This window comes from Equus przewalskii, chromosome 7, assembly GCF_037783145.1.
Source record: "Equus przewalskii isolate Varuska chromosome 7, EquPr2, whole genome shotgun sequence".
NCBI lineage: Eukaryota > Metazoa > Chordata > Mammalia > Perissodactyla > Equidae > Equus > Equus przewalskii.
The window spans coordinates 11,093,591-11,116,465 of record NC_091837.1 but is presented as its reverse complement, the minus strand read 5'-3'; the positions used below and the strand labels follow the sequence as shown (position 1 = coordinate 11,116,465).

Genomic DNA, 22,875 nt, shown 5'->3' with positions numbered 1-22,875 from the left:
TGCGGATGGAACGGGCTAGAGGTACGGAGGGAAGTCCAAGAGAGCAGCAGGGTTTTCATAACAACGGCTGTGGGAGTAACTGGATAGGTTAGAAGGTACACTCGCTCTCTTTGCTCCTCTCATGGTCGGACTCAGGTTCTTTGGTGCTTTGCAAAAATGAAAAGCTGAGCTCGTCCCACTCCCCATTCGGCCCTGGGACTGCCCACGGGGTCTGGCCTGCCTTGGACATTTCCCATGCTCTGCCTGCGCCTGCACAACGCCCCCCTAGATAACCACCTTGGATGAGTTTTCAGCGGCATGAATGGCTGAGCCTGGTGGAGATGATCGCGGATGGTCTCCCGCTCAGGCTGATCCCGTATTGAGGGGCTCTCCCGGCCTCTCCTCACATAGAGAGTGATCGCCTGTGGGAGAACACGGTGGGGCTTTTCCTCGGGGCCTCCACTTCCCTTCCAGTCCCCATCTCTGAGAGCAGGAGGGAGGCCGGGGGTCTTGGGCTTTCCTTATGCTCTCACAGCGGCAGTGTCAAATCACAGATGGTCGATCAATGACCCCAGCCTCCTCCCTCTTTCCTGGCCCTTCTTCCCTGCTGATTAACTCATCTCCAGGTGGAGAGAGGATGTGGAATAGAAATCAGTCCAGTTTAGCCCTGAGAAGAAAATTGGGTGAAAAGGGAAGAAGTTAGAAAAACCGATCCTGGAGAAGGCTGGGGGCTGGACCACGGCAGCTTTTACCAGGATGAGGCCTGGGCTCCTGGTCCTGCGTCGGCAATGTCTACGCCCTCCCTGTTCCCCACCACCCATGCACAGCCACATTCAGGATTCTAGAATTTCTGGGCTTGAAGGAAACTTCATCAGCTCCTAAACACTTGCTGAATGCCTCAAAGCATCCTTTCTCTTCTTTCCCACAATGTTCATGGGATGTCTGGTATGTACTGGGCTCTGCAGGAAACACAAAGGTGAATGACACGTCGCTGGTCCCAACTTCCCTTCCTTCTCCCCATCTCTCCCCATCCTTCCCGCTCTTGTCTCTCTCCTGCCTTCCGTCTTTGATGAACTCAATAAATATTTATTGGATTTCTTCTACATGGAAGACACTGTTGTAGGTGGTGAGGAAGATAATAGCAAACAAAATAAAGACGGTTATATACTTTTACTTTTCATCCAACACTACCTTAGCTCCGCTTTACGAGAAGATACTGGGAAGACCACAACTCATCATGTGGCACAACATCCTAGGGGGGGTCTTGTGGTTCCCAGACAGCTTCCGAATGTCCCAGTTATTCCACACTTGGGACACATGTGGGGATGTGAGGTGGTGCTGCATGGATGTGGACCATCTCATGGAGATAGACAATGAACAAGGAAACAAACAGCCAAGACTAATTCAGATTTCAATAAGCACTCTGAAGGCAATGAGATAGAAAGTGGTGAGAGGGATCGTGGAGAAGGTAAGCCAACATCTGAATGACCAGAGGGAGCCAGCCAAGCAAAGATATCAAAGAAGAGACTTCCAGGCAGAGGGAAGAACATGTGCAAAGGCCCAGAGGTACAGAATGAATTTGGAAGGTTTAAGCAGCAGAAAAAAAAGTGTCTGTGATGATACTGTATTTGGGGGGATAAAATGGTAAGAGATGATGTTAGAGAGGGAGGGCCAAGGCCAGAACCCAAGTGAAAGGAGTTTGATCTTACTCTCAACGTGATGGGCAGCCTCTGGTGGGTTTTAATCAGAGACCCCATAATCTGATTTACATCTTGAAAGTACTACCCACCCACCCCAGATGATTTTTTCCAACTTTAAACACAAAATCTGATCATTTGATCATTTCCAAGGGCTCATTTGATACAAACCTGACTGGGGACCGATTCTGGAGATGTGGTAGGAAATCTGCCGTGGCTGACAGACTGCCTCTGTATGAGGATTCCCATCTGTCTTGCCAAAGGCGGAGGACCACCAGGGGCCGTTCATTATAACTGCCAAGTCAACACTTCCTAAAAGAGCACGCCGTGCTTGGTGAAGCCCAGGTTACTTGCGCTTAACCTGAGTATAATATACAAGACAATGAAACCCATTAGAACATTCTCCCAGGACTCTGGACTCTTAACCAGTCAGCGCAGGGCATGGGGATCACTCACCTCCAGTCCCCGCCTCTGATTTTTAACCACTGGAGAGTAGCCACAAGGAGCCTGATGGAATCAGCTTTATTACTGGTTACGCTGGGCTGCAGATCACAGCTGGACACCTACACTGTGTCCTGCCACTTTGATTGGGGTACTGGGGCACAAGTAGAGAAGGCTGGACAGAGAGAGAGAGAGAGTTGCACAGCTGGCTTTTCAGCCCAGTGGGTCTGCCCTGGAAAGAGGATGCAGCGCATACCAATGACATCCCTAATTCCTGCAATCAGGCGGTCCCCCCTCTCCCAGGATGAGTGAGGGAGGGATGGAGAGGGGAGGCACAGGTGTTGCTTCTTGAAGCCTCGCTGCTGGAGGAAAGCAGACTTCCCCACCCCATAGGGAAATGTAAGAGCACCTCGAATCCCTCAGAAAGGCTGGGGTTCGTTCTCTGCCCCTCTCTGAAACTGGGTTGACAGCTCATTACTATTATTAACGGTTATTACTAATTATCATTGCTATAGAAATAGCACGCACACGGCAAGCAAATCAAACTGTATAAATGATGCAATAAAAAGTGACTCCCTCTGCCACCCCAGGCCTCAGCTGCTCTGCGGAGACAGTCCCCGTTACCTCGTTCAAATGCACCCCTTCCACTCTCAGGAGAACGATTATACCCACTGTTCTACCTTGATCTTTTTTCGCTTTGCACTGAATTGTGTTGGCACCTAGCACTCCCATTCTTTTTATTATTTTTTTAATTAGTCACGTAATTTTTGAATAGGTACTATTTTATTTATAGGGACACACACATACAGACACCTATATATGGCTACAGATATACACATACACACACGCATACATATATATGCATCCGTGAAAAGGGACACAGTGAAAATTCTCCTTCCCACACTTACTCCCCATCCTCCTCTTTCCAATGCCCCACCTCCTCTAGAACCAGCACAATTAGTTTCTGGTGTCTCCTTTCCAAGTTTCTTTATGCACAGATAAGCAAACGCAAACATACATAGCCTTATCTTCTCTCCCCATTTTTACCCCAAAGGCAACAAACCCTGCACACCATCGTGCACCTTGCATTGTAACGTCATGGCAACCTTGGCCATCTCTCCTCTTTGGTCCAGAGACAGTTTCACTATTCTTTTCTTGCGGCTGCATGGCATTCTGTCTGGATGGTCCCTAACTGATTTAACCTGACCGATGGATGCTTGATTCGTCTCCAAACCTTTGCTACTGTCTATAGTAGCTTTGCGTAACCTTGTACGTATGTCATTTTGCACAAAGGCAAACATCCCTCGGCAGGATGGATTCTCAGGAGCGGACTTGTGGAATCAAAGGGGAGACGCACTCATAATTGTGAAAAGTCTTGCCAGGCATTCTCCGTGTTCTTCACCAATGATTCCACCTCCTTCCTTTGGACCCGACGTGTATTCCATTGTGTGTTCCTACAATCATTTAACTAGCTCCCTGTAGATGGCAGGTAAATTGTTTCCAGATTTTTGCTCATGCAAACAATACATTGTATCGTGAACACTTTGTACCATCTTAGTGGGTGTCTTGACCATAAGTGTCTTTCTGCTTTAGGATGTGACCAAGAAGCCTATTTATCTAGAAATCTACTGCTGTTTCGATGGGCCCGCTTTTGCTCCAAAGCCATTGCATCCACACTCTCTTCCTAGCCCTCATTTGCCACTGACCCCTGTCCTGATCTGTTATATAAATTCTCGCTGCCGTGGGGTGGACCTGGGAAGCAGCCTAGAACAGGCTTCCTGGATGCTCTCAAGTAGAAGTGTGGTTAGGAGGGTGAAAGATCAGGGCTGACTTTGGGCACAGCTGCAGCAGCAACTAGAGAAAGTCAGAGAGCGCCTCGGAATCATCTGGGAGGTCCTCCAGAAGCACACTGTGCCTGAGTCCGGCTGCCCCAGGTTCCAACTCAGTAGGTCCAGTTAAACATCACCGGAAATGAAGTGCTGACGAAGCCAGAGGGCAGCAGCACTCTCTTGTAGAGTTGGCAGCGGGGTAAAGAGGTTCAGGTTATTCTGGAATGTGCTTTCCCAGTGTCAATCAAAAACTTTAAATGCACAAATCTTTTGGCATGTCAATGCAATTGTAGGGCAGTCTCCTGAAGAATTACTTGGACGAGTTCACCAAGGAAATGTATTTATCGCAGTGTTATTTAGGAGGAGGGGGTGGAGAATAGCAACCACTTAAATATTAATCAATAGGAGCCAGGTTCAACAACATATGTTAATATTTTAATGTAGGCATTAAAGAAGAATGAAGTGACTGTGTACGTGCTGACGTGAAAACATGCCTGTGACAGATTTTAAGTGAAAAAGTGGTGGTAGAATACTAATGTGATGGAATACTATACAGCCGGGAAAAATGAATCCATCAAAACTACACTTAGCAACGTGGATGAATCCCACAAAGTTCCAAGCAAAAAAAAGAAAAGAAAAAAGCAGATTCCAGGAGGATTCATAGGGGAGGACAGCATTTATATAAAGTTTTAAAACATATACCATATATTGTTCAGAGATATTGACGTGTGTAATAAATTTTCTGTTGTTAGTGCTGTTGAGTTGATTCCAACTCCTAGCACCCCTGTGTACAGCAGAGCAGAACCCTGCCGGTCTTTTTGCGCCATCCTCTCATCTTCCAGCGCTGTATCAGATGATGTTCTGCTGCTATGCATAGCGTTGTCATGGCCAATTTTTTCAGAAGTGGGTAGTCAGGTCCTTCTTCCTGGTCTGTCTTAGTCTGGAAGCTCTGCTGAAACCTGTCCACCGTGGGTGACCCTGCTGATATTTGCAATACCAGTGGCACAGCTTTCAGCAACACGAAGCCCACATGTATGACAAGTGACAGATGGGTGGTGTGGTTCCCTGGCTGGGACACGAACCCGGGCTGGGCAGTGAGAGCACTGGATCTTAACCGCTAGACCACCGGGGCTGGCTGTGTAATAAATAAAAGCACACAATAAATCCCAATAACAATAATACTAAAATAATAAAATGCACATAATAAATGAGAATACAGAAGGCCAAATTCTGGATTGTAATGACTCCCAGAGGATGGAGCAGGAGGACGGCACAGGGAGGAGCACGCACGGTTTCGGTGGCACTGGGTGCATTCCCTGTCTTACGCTGAAGGTGTAACTTACATGGGTATTTATCGCCTTAGTCTTTAACTCTTTTTGAACGACTGAAATATTTCAAAATGCGTTTTCAGTAAGTGACAGGGAAATGTACACAATGTGATAACCGTGAATGTTCAGATAGACAGAAAGTGACACCAGCGCTCGAGAGGGCTGGCAGCGGCTACGTGAGTTCTGTGCTTTACGCTCTGACTCATTTCCCCCTCCAACAACCCGAGGAGACGTGGCTGGTACAACCCCACCTCACAGATGAGAACAGCGAGGCCCGGAGATGGGAGTGGCTGTCCAGGGTCTCATGGACGGTCAGCAGCGGGCTGAGCCCGGACACAAGCAATTCAGACTCCACCCCACACGCCCACGTGCCATCACCCCTTAGCATGTTTATACCAACGCATTGCATCTGGAGATTAAACAAGGTCCTCCCATCACTGATTCCCTTTAAAAGGCAGGATTGGGGAAAGGGCGGGGGCTGAGCAGGGCTTAAACTTTTGAATTCATATCTTTCAGGTATTCTTGTATTTTTCAAATAAGCTATTTTATAGGGGGAAAAAAACTATTGGAGGGTATAGGAAAGAAGAGCACAGGAAACAACGTCAGAATGTGTCTAACTCTATCCCGATTGTTCTCTGATCTTGGACAAGTCAGGTCCTGTCTCTGAGCTTTGATTTTTTTTTTCATCTATAAAATAGGAAAACCCAAATGCCCATCTCACAGAATGGTTTGGAGGCTGGAATGAGATCACAGCTGGGATGCACTTTGTGGTGGGTAAATCAGTACTGTTGGCCCAGGCACACCCATGCAGGACTGCGACTGAGGGAGCAGGGGAAACCCCACTGCCCCCCAAGGCCGCCTCCCACCTCTGCCCTTTGTCCCAGAAAGTCTTGTCACGGTCCAGACGGGATGGGAGCCATGATCCAGCTGAGGGTCCTCATTCCCACAGGACTCAGTGGGCCAGTGAGCCAGGTCCTCTCAGACTGAAAGTGTTACCAAGCAAGGGCTCCTGCCAACACGCATAGAAGCCAGTACTATGGCCCCAGCTTTTGAGAAAATAAAGAGCTTTATCGCAAGGTCAATCATCAAGGAGACAAGAGGCAAGGCTCTCAAGGATTTGAGATCTCCCTGATCCAAGGTTCAGGGCAAAATTTAAGGAGTTCCGGGCTACTGAGCCGCAGCTGGGCCCATGTAAGCTGATTGGCTGGTCTCGAATCTGTCCATAGATGGCCATCAAGCCACCTGGGCTGCTGGAAGCCGGATTTTCTTTACTGAAGGACTTCTCACTTCGTAAAGGGGTCTGGGGGCAAGATTGCTAAAGATTCTTGGTTCCAGGATCATCCTGGGGCTATAGGTTCCCACCTGGCACATGTGTGATGCCATCTCTGTTATTGAGCAAGTTTGATTAAAATAACCTGTTTTAAAGAAGCAAAACCAGTTTAAGCTGGTTATGTGCTGTTTCAAAAAGAGTGGGTTGTGTGCATCAGTTCTGGCTGTTTACTATCCGAGGCGAACCTCTGGATGCCAGCTCCTGCTGCCTGGTCCAGGGACTGGCACACAGTAGGTGCTCACTGAATGAATGAATGAATGAATGAATGAACAAACGAAGTGATGATCAAATGTGAGTGGGAGAAGACAACTCAGCCCTTGTTCACTGTCATTAGCCGGTGGTCAATAGATGTGATTCTGCACACCCACAGGGACATGTGGCAACATCTGGAATCACTTTTGATTGTCCCATCTCGGGGTGGAGGGAAGGTAGCTACTGGCATCGAGTGGGTGGAGGCTGGGGATGCTGCCCAACATCCTTCAATGCACAGGACGGCCCCTTGCCCCCAACACAAAGAATTATCCAGCCCAGATGTAGGAGGCATAGGATGAACCAACGTTCTTCAGGGTGGTCCCGACCTTCCTGGGTTTGTTTTTGGTTTTGTTTGATGTGTTTTGGCGTGGTCCTTCAAGCCTCAAACAGCCTTGTTTTGCTCCTGCTGCCAACATGCTGTGTGACCCTGGGCAGCCCACTTTCCCTCTCTGGACCTCATTTTCCTTCTCTGGGCAGTTGTTAACCATGAACTGTAGGAGCCTTTGGATCTTTAAGACGTGATATTTAATTTTTCGTTTTGTCCCTGTTGGGGACCAGCAAACCAATCAGGGCAGGCTGGGCAAGTCCTTATTGTGGAGTATAAAGGGACAAGCGACCATCACTGGATCAGGTATGAATAATGGCGATTAGAATAGACTAACGTTTTTGTAGAACTCTTTACCAACAATATATCAACTGATGCAACTGCCAGTCCTGCCTCCTAAAGGGTCCCCCTGTGAACAGTCCACTGAGGGAAGAATTGTCGTCGTCCCCACCAGGAGACTACCTTCCAAAGGGGTTCCTGACTCAGCTGGCGAATGAAGCCTTCTGGGATTACAGACGTGTGTCTGCCTTCCCACAGCCTTGCCATCAGGAGATGCTAATGGCAGCATTTAAACCCAGCTCTTTTTGTAAATTTTTTTTTTTACTTAAGATAGTATTAAATACTTGTTATCCACATTTTGGAAAATACCAAAAAGTTGAAGGAAGAAAACACATCCCCAAAAGCCCCAACACCCAGCGGCAGCCAGGACCACCACCTTGGTGCATTTCCTCCAAGTCAAAACGCGACTCTGCAGTGCCTTTTGTTTTCGTTGGTCATTTCTGGTCGTTTTCCTACACGCCATCGAATTTTGCATCTTGCTTTCTGCACTGAGCATTACAGCAGAAGCATCCTCTGCTTTGGTTTTCTCCACTTCTGGTTCCATTACCTTGTGCCTGCCCGATGCTATGCTATCGCTTGGAACCCATGCCATTCCTCGCCATTCCGCTGCCACCCGGCATTTAAGATACAAACTTCAGCTTCTGAACATCAGAACTCGTGCTTTGTTGCCCTTAATAGGATGCTTCCCAGTCTAATCTCTCATCTCTCCATCCAAGTTAGAACACGAGAGAGAAAGAGATGTGCTCCCTCCCCAGCTTGGATGGCAGAACAAATCCTCAGTCACCTTCCATGTGCCCCATTGTGTCTCGAGAGAGAAGAGAGCATCAGTGTGTATCTAACGAAACCTCCGCTTATATTCGTATATGGTTATCAGCGGGTGCCCGTCTTCCTAAGCCCTCGAGTGCAAGGACCACATCCTAGAGTGTCGACTCTCTCCTGCAGAATTTCATCAGCAGAGAAAGTCGGAACCCAACGCTCTCTCTCATTAATTGATTGACAGCATTGGAGAGGGGCACAGAATGTACACGATAAAGGAAGAATCAGCCGAATGTGACTAGGATGATTGAAAAATTTAAGTGCTCTGAGAAAGAGGAGTAAATTTAACCCAGTGGTCACTGGGGCCCCAGGAAAAACCAGCCTATCTGAACAAGTTATTAAGTTGCTGCCTCTCGGAGGCCCTGATCCAATTTTGCCTAATTCCCGGTGGACTTGGTTTTGCGTGGTGCGCATCTGGCCAGCATCCTGGCTGAGCAGAAGGCCTGCAGGCCCTGCGGGAGGTGTACACCTGCAGACCTCAGAAGCACTCTCATCTGACTTGAACATGGCCTTAAGTTAGGAGCCAGCCAGCAAGATCCCGGCGTGTGAGAGCTCTGAGGGATGGGGACATTGGGAGCTGGTGGATATGCAACTCCCCAGGGCAGTCAGGTTTCCGTGGGAAAGGGCTGACTCCGTGTAGCTGGATTTACTTCCTAAAATGCTTTATAGGTGCTGTGGTTACCATCAGTTTTATCCCAGGGTTTTACCCTGGGGACTCCAGAGGTGGGAGCCATGGCTGCACAAGGAGGCTGATTACAGAATCCTTTCTCTTGCATTTCCTTCTGCTCTTGGTGGCTGTGTTGCATCGTGACGGGCTGGGATGGCCTGGGGAGGTCACAGGCCTTGGAAAGGGTCACCACCTGCTGTACAAACTTGCTGCCTGTGACTTCAGGCACCTGGGAGGCCAAACTAACAAGGAATGCATAGAAAGTCAGGCGAGATCACAGGTTCTGGAATGAACTTTTCCGATAACCCTGATAATAAAAGTCACCCAAGGAGCTTTTCGATCTTCAGCTTCCCAAGCCCCATCCCTGGAGATACAGACATGATGGGTCCGGCGGGGGGAGACTAACAATTCGTATTTTAACAAGGAATGCGGACTATCATCTCGATGTTTGAAAAACATGGTAGCCCACCCAGCAGAAACACAAACAAAATGAGGGTTTAGAGAGAGAAGGGATAAGGGGGAAGAGGCCAGGGGGAGATGCCAGTGATAACAATACCCCGTATTCTTAAGGGAGCTAGCAGCGTGGTCTTTGGCATCAGGAAAACTGGGGCTGGAAACCCAGCTTTGCCGTACCACCTTGGAAAGGTTGCACATCCCAAAGCCTCAGTTTGCCCAGCCATAAAATAGGAAGAATAGGGGCCGGCTCCGTGGCTGAGTGGTTAAGTTTGCACGCTCCGCTGCAGCAGCCCAGGGTTCGGATCCTGGGCGCGGACATGGCACCACTCGTCAGGCCACGTTGAGGCGGCGTCCCACATCCCACAACTAGAAGGACATGCAACTAAGATATACAACTGTGTACAGAGGGGATTTGGGGAGATAAAGCAGAAAAAAAAAATGAAGATTGGCAACAGTTGTTAGCCCAGGTGCCAATCTTTAAGAAAAAAAAATAGGAAGAATAATTTCTACCTGGTAAGGTTGAGAAAGAATTAAATGAGGTAACAAACAGAGAATGAACAGTTAAGTGAAGACGCAAAGCCTTTAGTTTGGCACATATCCAGCAGTCACTAAAACAACCAAAAGTAAAATGTTACAAATATTACTATTATTATGGCCAAGATACACTGACGTCATTTGTAAGCCTTTTATCATCTTTGACACGACTTGTTTTCCCAGTATCTCTCTCTCCATCCCTCTCTCTGTCTGTCTACCCATCCCTCTCTCTTGCTCGCTCTCCCTCTTCCTTTCTCTCACCTCCCCCACTTGGGATCAAGGGGACATTTTTGTGAAAGGACTGGCTGAAACTAACATAGCCACAGGACCCAACAAAACTCACACGTCAGCGTCGGGATGGAGGCTGTCTCTCTGCCCTTTTAAGCAAGATTAACAAAAGGCTCTAAGAATAGTTGCCAATTACCTGGTCATTTCAAAACCTGACAATGTCAGAGCCGGAAGGGCCCTCAGACCCTACCTAGTCTTAGTGCCCATTTGACACAGAGAAGAGGGAGAGAAGAGAAAACCCACGGGAAGTTATGCTAGGGAAGACTGGCCAAGACAGGACGACCCCTGAGTCCCCCGACCCCTGGCTGCATCTAAGCTCTTTGCATCGAATCGTAGCTGGGTCTCAGGAGCTGGATGTCCCGACCCTGGCTGAGGTAGATGGAGTATCTTTATTACACAAAAGAAGCTTAATGGGCTTGCCCAGGATCTCATGGCTAATAACTGTCAAAGGCAGAATTGGAAGCCAGGTCTAACTCTGAAGTCTCGACGCTCCCCACCGTGGACCAGGAAACCTGCCTGGCCTCTGAACGGCCTTGATCTGCTCTCAGGTCATCCGTATGCCCTCTCCCCCCATGCATACTCCTGCCCTGGTGCCTCTGACGGCCTGGAAAGCACACTGGCTGGTAATCAACGTTGAACTACAGGAACATTTGTTGATGCTGGTTGCAAACCGTTACAGTCTATATAGATTAAGCCACTGCCACTGACTCCATGAAAGTAAATGAGCCTTTCCAACGGCTGCGGAAATAAATTTAAATGACAGTGCTGAAGGGCCTGGACACTGTGGCTGAGGGAGCGTCTCTCTGCAGAAGATCGACAAGGACAGCTCTCAGTCCGAGCGCCTCTGTGCCCAGGACGTAATTCCTCTCTCTCTCAAGATAGACCACACGACCTCCTATGGAGGGGCGCGATTACAATGATGATGGTAAAAAGGAAGACAGCAGCTGGCATGTCCTAGGCACTCACTGTGGGTGAGGCCTCCGTACGTACATACATGTATGTATGCTCTACCAACACCAACCAATCGAATGATGACAACCCCAGCAAAGAGGAAATTACAGCCCCATTTTACAGCTGAAGAAACTGAGGCTCGGAGAGGTGAAGTCATTGGCCAGCTTGCGATTGGCAGACCTGGGTCTCAAATAAGTAAATGAAGCTGATTTCACGCGTGATTCTGTCAAACAGCTGCCTAGGTCAGCCCATATTTGAAATGACTAGATAGTTTTACTTTCCAGACCGAAATAAATCCCAAGGAGTTAGCAGGGTATACGAGGCCCACCAGGGTCTGGCCCCGACCTCCCTACCTCAACAGCTGTCTCTCACTTCTGTTCCCTGGCCCCTTGCATGGCTCTGCTGCACGCACCTCAGCCAGGCCTCCACAGTCTCCCACATCCCTCTGTTCTGGATCTGCCTCATGATTCTGAAGCCTCAGATCTTTCTGTGTCTCCCACAAGGTCACTTTTATATTACTTAGTAAAAAAACATGCTCCCTTGATCCCAGGACAATCTAGCCCTGAGCCAGGGCACACGGCTTGGAGAAGAGAGTGCGGGCTGGTTACAGCCCCACTCGACTTTTCGGCAGGATGTCCTTGTGCAGTGAACAACCTGCCCAGCTGTACCTGGTGGTCCCACCCCACAGACTGGGTTAGGGACTGTCTTCTCTGTCCTGTTAGCATGCAAAGCTTCTCTCTTCCTAATCATTTATCACATCAAATATGGTTATTTCTCCTTTCCTGTTCCCTCTGCCAGTACACGTATAACTAGACTGTGAGAGTCTCAGTTTCTCTAGCCCCAACGCTTAGCTCAGGCCTGGCACTAGCAACTCTAAGCCTCCACAGTCAGCAAAAGGAAGGAAGGAAGGGAGTAGGGGAGTGAGGGAAGGAGAGGGAGGGAAGGAAGAAGCAAAGGATGAAGGGAGAGAAGGCAGGAAAGAAGGAAGAAAGAAGGGAGAGAAAGAAGGATGGAACAAGAGAGGGAAAGAGGAAGGGAGGGAGGTGGCCCCGGTGTCTGTTGATGGGGCTGTACCAGGGTCCTGGCAAGCCCTGGATGCCACCTTAGCAGGGCCACCCTCAGAGTCTGACAGAGGGTAGAGGACCTAACCGCCCCAGCCCCAAGCTAACTGATGTCTTTTCTCCTCTTCCCAAGATGGGCCACCCGAGGGAGACGCCAGCCCTCCAGGGACTTACCTGATGCCCTCAGGAGCCCTGGGGAGCAGCAGTCTGAGCCAAGAGAGCCGGGAAGAGAGAGTGACAACCGCGTCCCCGAATCCGGCGCAGTCAGGAGAAGAGGGTCGGGAGCCTGAGCTGGAAGGGACGGCCCCCTCCGCGCATCAGGACCCTGCGGCCCTGGCCACGCTGCTACCCGAGGAGGCCGCCACCAAGCAGGCCTTTCCCCCCAGGAAGAAGCTGCCGTCGCTCCAACAGGTGAACTTGGCCAGGAAACAGCTGAGGCCGAAGGCCACCTCCGCCGCGGCCCTCCAGAGGGCGGGGTCCCAGCCAGCATCCCCGGGCCTGGGCGTCCTCTCCTCCGCCACGGAGAAGCCCCGCCCGCCGGGGGACCCGGACCCCTCGACCTCGGAGGAGACCCGCCGGCCCTCGGAGGAGGAGCCCCTCTGGCTGGACAGGAAGGAAGGCGAGGGGCCCACGACGCCGGCGCCCCTGCAGATCTCACCCTTCACCGCGCAGCCCTACGTGGCCCACACGCTGCCCCAGAGGCCCGCCCCCGGGGAGCCGGCCCCGCCCGAGGAGGCGCCAGAGGCTCCCCCTGAGGACGCCAGTCCCATGACCTTGATGGACAAAGGTGAGAACGATCTGACCGGGTCAGCCTCCGAGGAGACCACGACTTCCACCATCATCACCACCACGGTCATCACGACTGAGCAGGCTCCAGGTAGGCGGCGCCCAGCGCCTCCAGCCGTCCTGCGGCAGCAATGAGGCGCCCACTGTGTGCAGGGCATGGGGACCGGGGGACCAGGGAGTCCAGGCCCCGCCAGCAGGTACCATCTACTGAGCACTGACCATGAGCTTGACCCTGTGGCTCAGAATTAATATCCCCATCTTAAAGACAGCCGGGACCCCGAGACATCAAGCAAGCTGCCCAAGGCCACACAGCTAACAAGCAGATTCAAAACCTTTCCACCTTGGACCAGAATTCTTTGGCCTGCCTAGAAGGCCTTAAGCCTTCCCGAGGTGCTTTCTCTTTGAACTTCTCTAGGTGTGATAAAATGCACTTCGTGTTCCAGGCTTTCTTCTTCTAAATTCTTTTGCATCTTCAAACCGAGAAGAGAGACAGCGAGTGTCAATCATACCCTGATTTGGGACAAAGGCAACATAGCCACTCATTAAAGAGTGTGAGCTGTGGGTTTGAATCCTGCTCGCTGTGTGAGCTTGGCCCGGACGCTGCCCCTCTCTGAGCTTTGGTTTACTTATGTCTAAAGTGGGGGTGAAATCCTAGTCCCTGCAAAGATGAACAGGGTCAGGTGGGAATGGTGCAGAGCAGCAGGCAGTCGGTGATGGTTCCGCGTCAGCTCTTGCTATCTCGATCATCGTGTTGATTCTGGGGCGGAAGGAGAATTAAGGGCAGTGGGAGGGGTGGGGCCAGGAGGAGGTGGGTGTCCCCAGGGGCCCTGTGCCACCCTGCAGCCTGTCTGAGAGATTGCATCTGACCGTCCTCGTGTCCTAATGAAAGAGCTTCCTCCAGCTCTCTGCAGTGTGAGCTTCTCCGATCCCGAGGGCTACATTGACTCCGGAGACTACCCCCCGCTGCCCCTCAGCAACTTCCTGGAGTGCACGTACAACGTGACGGTCTACACTGGCTACGGGGTGGAGCTCCAGGTAACCGCAGACAGGGGCCCTGCCGAGGCTGCCTCTCCCAGTAGGAAATCGCCAGAGGATTGTCTGACTTGGCTTACTGTTATCGTCTTAACCGGTTTGGTTCTCTCTTTGCCCTCATCAGGGCAATTTGAGCTGGGCTTTGGCGAGTGAATAGGAGTTCCCAACTCAGTGCACAGATGAAATGGCTTGGTGCACATGAAGGGGAGGGGATGTGTTGATAAATTGGGAGGCGTTATACCCATAAGGAAAGTCCTCTGATATCCTGCTTATCAAACACACACACGTACACACACACATCCAGGGAAGCCCCAACCAATTCATTCCATTTGCAAACTTTTGCCTGTCAGCTAAGAACAGAAAGGCAGAGTGGCATAGCCCTCAAACGTCTAGGTTTGAAGTCCCAGCTCTCCCAGTTAAAGCTGCGTGACATTGGGCAAGGAACTCCACCTCTCTGAGCCTCAGTTTCCCCATCCATAAAATAGAGATGATAAGGTTACTACTTTACAGAGTTTAGGAGAGGAGTAAGGATGACAATGCACAGAGAGCATTCAGCCAGAGCCTAGCAGAGAGCGAGTGCTCAGTGCACATTACAAATCATCCCCGCCCTGGCTCCAGGCCTTCCCCAACTGGCCGCCGGGCCTGAGAAGTCCTTTATCAAATGGGCCAGGGAGACAGGCCCGGGAGCGGTAAACTGTCCAGTTCACGGTCCCACAGAGGAAAGGACAGAAGTGGAGCTGGAAAGGGAGGCCAGAGCCACGTGGTGGCAGACCCTGCCCGACCAAGGTCAGAGGTCTGGATATGACCTTTTTCTAGTGAGCAGTGAGGAGCGGTCACGAGTTTTTTGAGCGGGGTCGGTGGCGTGACCTAACCAGAACCTTGCCCAGGGGAGGGTTTCCTGACTTGTGCTGGATGGATACAGGTAAGCGCTCAGCAGCAGAACTTGTGCTCTTTGCAGCCCCCAGAGCTGACTAAGCACAGGGTGTGGCACATAGCAGGTACTTAATAAATACTCACGGAATTAAAGTGAACTGGAGAAAAGCTGCGGTCCATCAGATGGCGGCACTTAATGAACCCTTTCCTCCACCCCGGGAAGAGACCCACTCTGTGTCTGATACTGGATGGAGCTCTTTATCAGGCACAGAATTCCTTCATTGAGCACCTGCTGTGTACCAGTCCCAGCAGTTGGCACTGCAGGATATAGTGATGTGCAAAGCTGAGGCAGGGCCTGCCCTAAAGAAGTTCACAGCTTTGTGACTGACACAGACGTGCATAGAAGATGTTAGGATGCCACTTGAAAAGGTGTCTCCTCGACGTTTATGGGGAGTCTCGTAGAATCACAGTGGGGGGATAGGCAAGCTCCTCGGCAGGCAGGGAAGGTCTCACAGAGGAGGGCAGTTTTGGTGGGGCTTTGGCAAATAAGTAGGAGTCCATCAAAGAGAAAAGAGAGTAAGGTGTATGGCCTAAAAAGAGGAAGGGGTTGATGCCTGCCTTGCTTAGACCAGGGGCAGAGGGACTAGGATCCCAGGTCCCACTACGGGAGGCATCAATGTTCAAAGTGGACACTGGGAACTGACTAAAGTCCCCACTGCACACCTACTCCATTGGTTCAGTGTCTTTTTGTATAATTAAAGTGTCCTCCTTCTTTCTCCCCCAAGCTGGGAAAGTGGACCTGGCACCAAACACATGGTTCTTGAAGGAATCTCTATAGTGGGAGCCACCATCTGGGAGGATAACAATGAGCCTGAGAATGCCCCAGAATGAGGCTGCCACTCCCTCACTCACCAGTCCATGCAGAAGGGGAAGAATGTATTCAATCATTCGATCAATATTTATTGAGTACCCACTATATACCAGGCACTATTCTGGGCACTGGGGACACTGAGCCACAAGGAAAAGTCCCTCCCTCCATGGAGCCTACATTCTGGTGGGATGCCTTCTTCTGCCTCCCTGGAGATTGGGCACAAGCTGGTCAGACCCTGGCCCCCACCCACAAGCTCCAGGAGAATCTGTCTCGGCCGCCAGCATCTGGAAGTCTTTCACACGGGACCCAGCCATGGAGTCCCACAGATCCTGGCAGTGCGTCTGCCCTGCAGCTGGGTTTTACTCTGTCCTCAGGTTTTGGAGAGATGAGAGGGTCCTAGATGTTCCCAGGGCTCCAGATGTTTCCAGGGCTGAGGCTTGGGGTCCAGTCGAGGGGGCTATGTTGGCATTGCCTGCAGCTGGTTAGGATGCTACACTGGCAGCCTCTCAGCCTGGGAGGGCCCCGGCTCCAACACGACTCAGAGTTTCTCTCTGCGTGCCCCCGCCTGTCCCCAGGTGAAGAGCGTGAACCTGTCGGAGGGGGAGCTGCTCTCCATCCGCGGGGTGGACGGCCCCACGCTCACCGTCCTGGCCAACCAGACACTCCTGGTGGAGGGGCAGGTGATCCGAAGCCCCACCAACACCATCTCCGTCTACTTCCGGACCTTCCAGGACGACGGCCTCGGGACCTTCCAGCTGCACTACCAGGGTATGATCGGGCCGCGGCTGATGAGATGAAGCCGCGTGTCTCAGTTTCCCCCTGCAGCCAAGGATTCTCAAACCTCTTGTGCCAGGGATCCCTCTGGCAGTTTGGTCCAACCTATGGACCCCCTCTCAGAAGAACATTTTTAAGAGCATGAAATAAAATGTATACAATTAAAAAGGAAACCAGTCATCCTGAAGTACAGTTGTCAAAATATTGTTTTAATCTATGATATCGTAATCCATGTGCTTCTTTATTAAGACATTAGATCATAATGTCTCCTGGAAGTTCTGATAATTACTGTAATTTCAAAGTACTGAGGAGCATCAGAAATGTGTCAAGATATCCATTATGATATGAAAATATCTGTGATTGATCTTGGTGACAAAGTCACAGTTTCTGCTAATTTGTTACACTTTGTCGCCTACATTCGTGATTGAAGGAAACACGGCAGATCAGTTAAAGGTTAAGGAAAGTAAGCCAGCCCCCTTTGCCGGTTCAAGGTCATGGCTCCTGAGTTTGATCCGTGAATCCCCTGTGAGTCTGTGGACTTCTGGTAAAGCGCTTCTGCCGCTGGGCCCCTTTCTCTTTTTTCTTCGTGTACAGTGTTTCTTTCCTGTCTATTTCTAAATCTCTCTTGTTCTCTGCTTACTTCTCACTTCTCTTCTCTTCCTTCCTCTCTCCTTCTTTCTCTCCACTTCCCTCTTTTCTTGCTTCCTTTATTTCTGCCTCTCCTCCCGTCCCTCTCGTCATCCCCATCCTCCATCCGCTCTTCCTTCTCTCTCTCTCCCTCGTCATCCCGTTTCCCCACCACCCGGGCAGTTCCCACGCCCTCAGGTTGCTTCCCTCCACCAGAGGCTTCTCCCTGGACACCTGCCAAATAACCGACTGGAAAGTGGGGTCCTTAGGCACACAGCAGGGTATTGAAAACCATCCACTTTTACATCAAATGGACCAAACATCTGGAGAAACCATCCTTTTAAGCTTTCCCCTTGGATGTTTCTGAACCAGGTGGATGACGGCATGTGGGAGTGTCTGTTTCATGACATCTTTTCCATATTGAGAATACCGTCTGTTGTCTTTGTTAATTAAAAAATGGGAAAAACACAGCTTGTTGAACCATGAAGTTGGGTTTATTCCTCCTGATGAGTCCTGGGAATATAGATGCCCTGTTCTGTAGGGGAGATCAGATCACGGTCTAGGGGTGGGGCTCGGATGGGTTCAACTTCCTCTTAAGAAAATTGAGGAGCTCAACATGGCCCCACACACCCGTCTGCCACCCCCTCTAGTGGGCGCTGTGTGCCAGACACTGGGCAGAGGATGCTCTTGCTTGGCATTAGCCCATTTCATCCTTACCACCACCTGGGGGGGGTGGGGGGACCTTACCAGCTTCACTGGGAAGATGAGGAGAGTGAAGTCCTGGGCGCCGTGCCACTTTCTCAAGGTCACACAGTTTTCAAGTGATAGAGTAAAAACGTGAACTCATGTTGCTCTCCCTCCAAAACCCAACGGCTTACCTCCCAGGATAGTTGTGTTTAAGCTTTTCATACCCTTTGGCATTTCTTGAAGAGCTGGTTATTCTAATTCTGGTGTAAGAGTCTGCTTTTTTAACAAACACCTAAGATGTCCGTGCAGGTGGGACTAATCTATCTGGGCGATACTGTCCCTCCTGTGCTCAAGGAGAAGGCCATTCTACGTCCACGTGGACAAAGGCTCAAACAAGGTAGAGGAACTCATTTTTCACCCCAAACCTGCTGTCTCTGGCTAGGCAGGGTGGGGAGCTTTGAGCCCAGGAAAAGTGCTAATTTGGCAGTCTCAGCACCGTATGATCAACGAGAGTCACAAAAATACCCTCCTCCAGCACTCCGGAGTCCCCAGGGGCCTCATCTTTCTCCTCAGCACAAATTGGCTCCCGAGATGTGGGTCACGTTCATTGTCTCCCCCTCGGACGGATGATTATTGTCTGCCTCTGCCTTTCTCCCCAGCCTTCATGCTGAGCTGCAACTTCCCCCGCCGCCCCGACTACGGGGATGTCACCGTGATGGACCTGCACTCCGGCGGGGTGGCCCACTTCCACTGCCACCTGGGCTACGAGCTCCAGGGTGCCAAGACGCTGACATGCATCAATGCCTCCAAGCCCCATTGGAGCAGCCAGGAGCCCATCTGCTCAGGTACGCTCCGGCCTCCGCTGGACCAAACACGGATGGTCCACTAAGAGGGGAGAGAGCAACACCTAGGGCATCAAGATTGACCTTAGGGAAGAGACTGCTGGAAACAGAGATGGTTGCTGCCATTTAAATGTGTATTATGTGATCAAATACACATAACATAGAATTCACCATTAGTGACATTTAGTACATTCACAATATTATACAACCATTGCCATTCTCTAGTTCCAGAAAATCCTCATCATCCCCAAAAGGAAACCCTGTACCCATTAGCAGCCACTTCTTCTCTTCTTCCTGCATCCCAAGCCTCGCCAGCCACCAATCTGCTTTCTGTCTCTATGGATTTGCCTGTTCTGGACATTTCACATAAACAGAATCATATAATATGTGAACTTTTGTGTCTGGCTTCTTTCACTGAGTGTAATGTTTTCAGCATTCATTGTGTTGGCATGTATCAGAACTTCATTCCTTTTCATGGCTGAATAAGATTCCATTGTATGGATGGACCACATTTTATCTGTTCATTCATTGGTGGACATTTGAGTTGTTTCTACTTTTTGGCTATTAGGAATAATGCTGCTATGAACATTTGTGTCTAAGTTTTTGTGTGGACATGTTTTTCTTTCTCTTGGGTAGATACCTAGAATTGGAATTGCTGGGTCATATGGTAATTCTATGTTTAACTTTTTAAGAAACCATCAAACTATTTTCCGCAGTGGCTACACCATTTTGTCTTCCCAACAGCCATATATGAGAGTACCAATTTCTCCACATCCTCACCAGCACTTGCTATTTTCCATGTTTCCTTTTCATTATTACAGCCATCCTAGTAGGTATAAACTGGTATCTCATTATGGGTTTTGATTTGCATTTCCCTGATGGCTAATGATGTTGAGCATCTTTTAATATGTTTGCTGGCCATTTGTTTATCCTCTAGGGGAGATGTCTATTTAAGTCCTTTGCCTGTTTTCCTTATTTGGTTGTTTGTCTTTTTATTGTTGAGTTGTAAGAGTTCTTTACATATTCCGGATACTAGACCCTTATCAATATACGATTTGCATATATTTTCTCCTACTCTGTGGATTGTCTTTTCCCTTCTTGATGGTGTCATTTCATGCAAAAAAGTTTGTAACTTTAATGAAGTCTAATTTATCTTTATTTTTCTTTTGTTGCTTATGCTTTTGGTGTGACGGCTGCCATATTTTGAGTCCAGTCAATATGTACAGAGCACCATGGCAGGGCTGCAATAAATCCTCACAGCAGTCCTACATGGTGGGAAGCATTATCCCCACTTTACAGATGAGCAAACTGAGGCTCATGGAGGTGAAGTCACTTGCCCAAAGTCTCCAGATAGAAATTGAATTAAGTCCAGAACCCTTCCCACCTGAGCTCTTTATCTTACACCTTCACTACTCAAAGTGGGGTCTGCAGACCAGCGAGATTATTAGAAACACTCAGTCCTGGGCTCCAGACAAGACCAACCGAATCAAACTCCACATTTTAACATGCCCCTCGTGTGATCCACGTGCACTATTTGAGAAGCACTGGGCTATACCACACTGGCCTTGCACCAGTGGGCATAGGCTTGACCCTCCTCAACTGTCAAGAGAGCAAAACCCTATTAGATTCTCAAAAGTCCTGACAGTGGCCAGGAGAGTATAGGCTGCCCATATAAGCTGAGCACCTACTGTGTGCAGGTCATGAGCCAAGGAGAATACTGGGAACAATAAAAGATAATTCCTGTCCTCCAGGCATTTATGGTCACTGGAATCCAAAAAGCAAATGAGAGTTGATGATAAATTTTAAGATTTAATTGTTGTGGTACTGTTCCCCAAGGCCCTTCAGAATTTGTTCTCTTTTTCTTTATAACAAAGAAAAAAAATCCAAACCATGGGGCAGTTGGTCTCCACGCCTCTCTCGGGTTAATCTTTATCTATGTGTGAAATCATAGAGGAATTAAGCCTCAGTTTGTGCTAAGAAAGATGGATGGGGAGCCATGGCTGGCAAATTGAAGCCAAACTGAGCCATCAGTCGACTTAATAAGACAGGGAAGGGGAGCAGAGAGGCAGCAAATGAGCGGCAGCTTGGGGAGGACAGATGGCGGGCGCCCCCCACCAGGGACAGTGCCCTCCATCTTCTCAGCTCCTGAGCCATAGAGTAATAAAGCTGGCTATGTTTCAGGGACCTACTCTGTGCCAGGCACTGCGCCCAGGCCTCTGCATGCATCATTTCATTGATTCCTCATCGCAGTCCTATAAAGAGGGTGGAATTGTTATCACCATTTTGCAGTGAACTCGAGGTTCAGAGAGCTTCGGTGACTTGTCCTAGAGCCACAGCAGAATCGTGGCCAGGTTTGAACCTCCACTTTGGGACCAGAAAGCGTCCCGGAGACAGCAACCCGGTGCTCTGTCCGTGGTCCTGAAAGAAATATAGGGCTTCCTGGCAGTGTTTTTGCTGTGGGTCACCCCAGAGTCCGGAGCAGAGAGAGCCATCTACCTTTCTCTTCCTAGCGCAAGTCCTTATTAGTCGTGCAGTCATTCAACTAACATTTAATGAGAACCAAATATCTCCTAAGAATAAGACTACTTTCTCATATTTGTATATCTCTTCCAAGTTCACAAATCACTTTTTAGTACTCTTTGTTAGATTTTTATGATAAAAGTAATATATAGTTCTGGTAAGAAAAGTTTTCAAGAAATACAAAAGTGTAGAAGACTGGATCAAATCCTTTTTATTTTTATGGTCTCAATTGATCCTTGCAAATAACTTATTGAAATAGGTATGGCAGATCATTTTCTAACTTTTTTTTTCCACTTAAAATATAGTGGACATTTTCCTATGTTCCTAAGTATTCTTTGAGAACATAGTTTTTAATAACTATATGAGTGGAATATATTTATTTCACCAAAAAGCTGTGAGAAGACATTCATGCTATTTCTCATTTTTGGCTCTTAGAAACAATTTAGCAGGGAACATCCTCATGCATAAATTTTGGTGAAAAAAATCTCTAAATCTATTTTTTAGCATAAATTCCCAGAACTTTAATTACTAAGTCAAAGTCTTTGAACATACTTTCTAGATTTTTCACCAAATTTCCCTCCTGAAAGGTCACAGCAAGTCGCATTTTAACCAGTTGTGAGTGAGTGACCACTTCCCATCTCCTTTACCATCTCTGGTTTATTGCTGCTTTTTATCTTGACCAATTAGGTGGACGCAAATAGAATATAATTTAGGTTTGCATTTCTTTTATTATTAGTGAGGCTGAATTTTTTAGGGCTAAGTACTAAAAGTGTATTTCTTCTTTTGTGAACTGCCTGTTTTATGTCCTTCTTGATTACCATTTTGTAATTAAGAATCAGGGCATAGGCAGCGCTGTGGAAAAAAATCCTTAAATCACAGTCATTCATTCCCTACCATGGGAAACACTTGGTGATGGCTCCAGTCATAGAACGAGATCTTCTATCAAACAGGATGAACTCAGCCCAGGAGGACAGGTCTTCTCCATGGTCTCCCATCCTGTTTCCTCCCACTGAGGGGTTGGGGGGCGATCAGGGGAGAATGAAACACTCACTTCCTCTCTGTCTACACTCTCCTCTCATCACCCACCCACCCCTACTTTCTGCCCCCAGCCCCTTGTGGAGGAGCTGTGCACAATGCCACCATTGGCCGCGTCCTCTCCCCAAGTCACCCTGGAAACACCAATGGTGGCCAGTTCTGTGTGTGGACAATTGAGGCTCCAGAGGGCCAGAAGCTGCATCTGCACTTCGAGAGGCTGTCACTGCATGAGAAGGACAGGTAAGCCCCTGAGGGTCCCCAGCCAGCCTCATTCCCTCCTAAGAGTGTTAGAATGTGGCTAGGGACTTGGGGTCGTGAAATGGCTGAAGCTTTGGCTCATGGAAGTCAAGAAAGAGCTTGGGAGCATGGCAAGGGTGTTAGAGACCATCAGCTTCAATCTCTTCCTTTTACAGGTAAGGAAACAGTGCACACAGAGAGAAAGGGACTTGCCCCAGGTCACACGGTAGGATATAGGAAGAGGCAAGAAGGGAATCCAGATCCCCCATATTGCACTTCCCCATTCTTTCTCTGGCAC

At 49.2% G+C, this 22,875-nt stretch overlaps 1 protein-coding gene across 6 annotated transcripts in view; it reads left to right on the top strand.

Moving 5' to 3' along the window:
* SEZ6L (seizure related 6 homolog like) overlaps positions 1-22,875 on the top strand; it is a 184,003-nt gene that overhangs the window by 98,796 nt on the left and 62,332 nt on the right. For 3 of the 6 annotated variants that reach the window (XM_070626958.1, XM_070626957.1, XM_070626959.1), the window contains exons 2-6: positions 12,427-13,170; positions 13,981-14,114; positions 16,431-16,623; positions 18,603-18,788; positions 22,415-22,580. In XM_070626958.1, coding sequence (XP_070483059.1) covers positions 12,427-13,170; positions 13,981-14,114; positions 16,431-16,623; positions 18,603-18,788; positions 22,415-22,580 — 1,423 coding nt within the window. Of the gene's footprint in view, positions 1-12,426; positions 13,171-13,968; positions 14,115-16,430; positions 16,624-18,602; positions 18,789-22,414; positions 22,581-22,875 lie in introns of all 6 variants that reach the window. The other 3 variants (XM_070626956.1, XM_070626955.1, XM_070626954.1) reach the window with 1 other exon arrangement.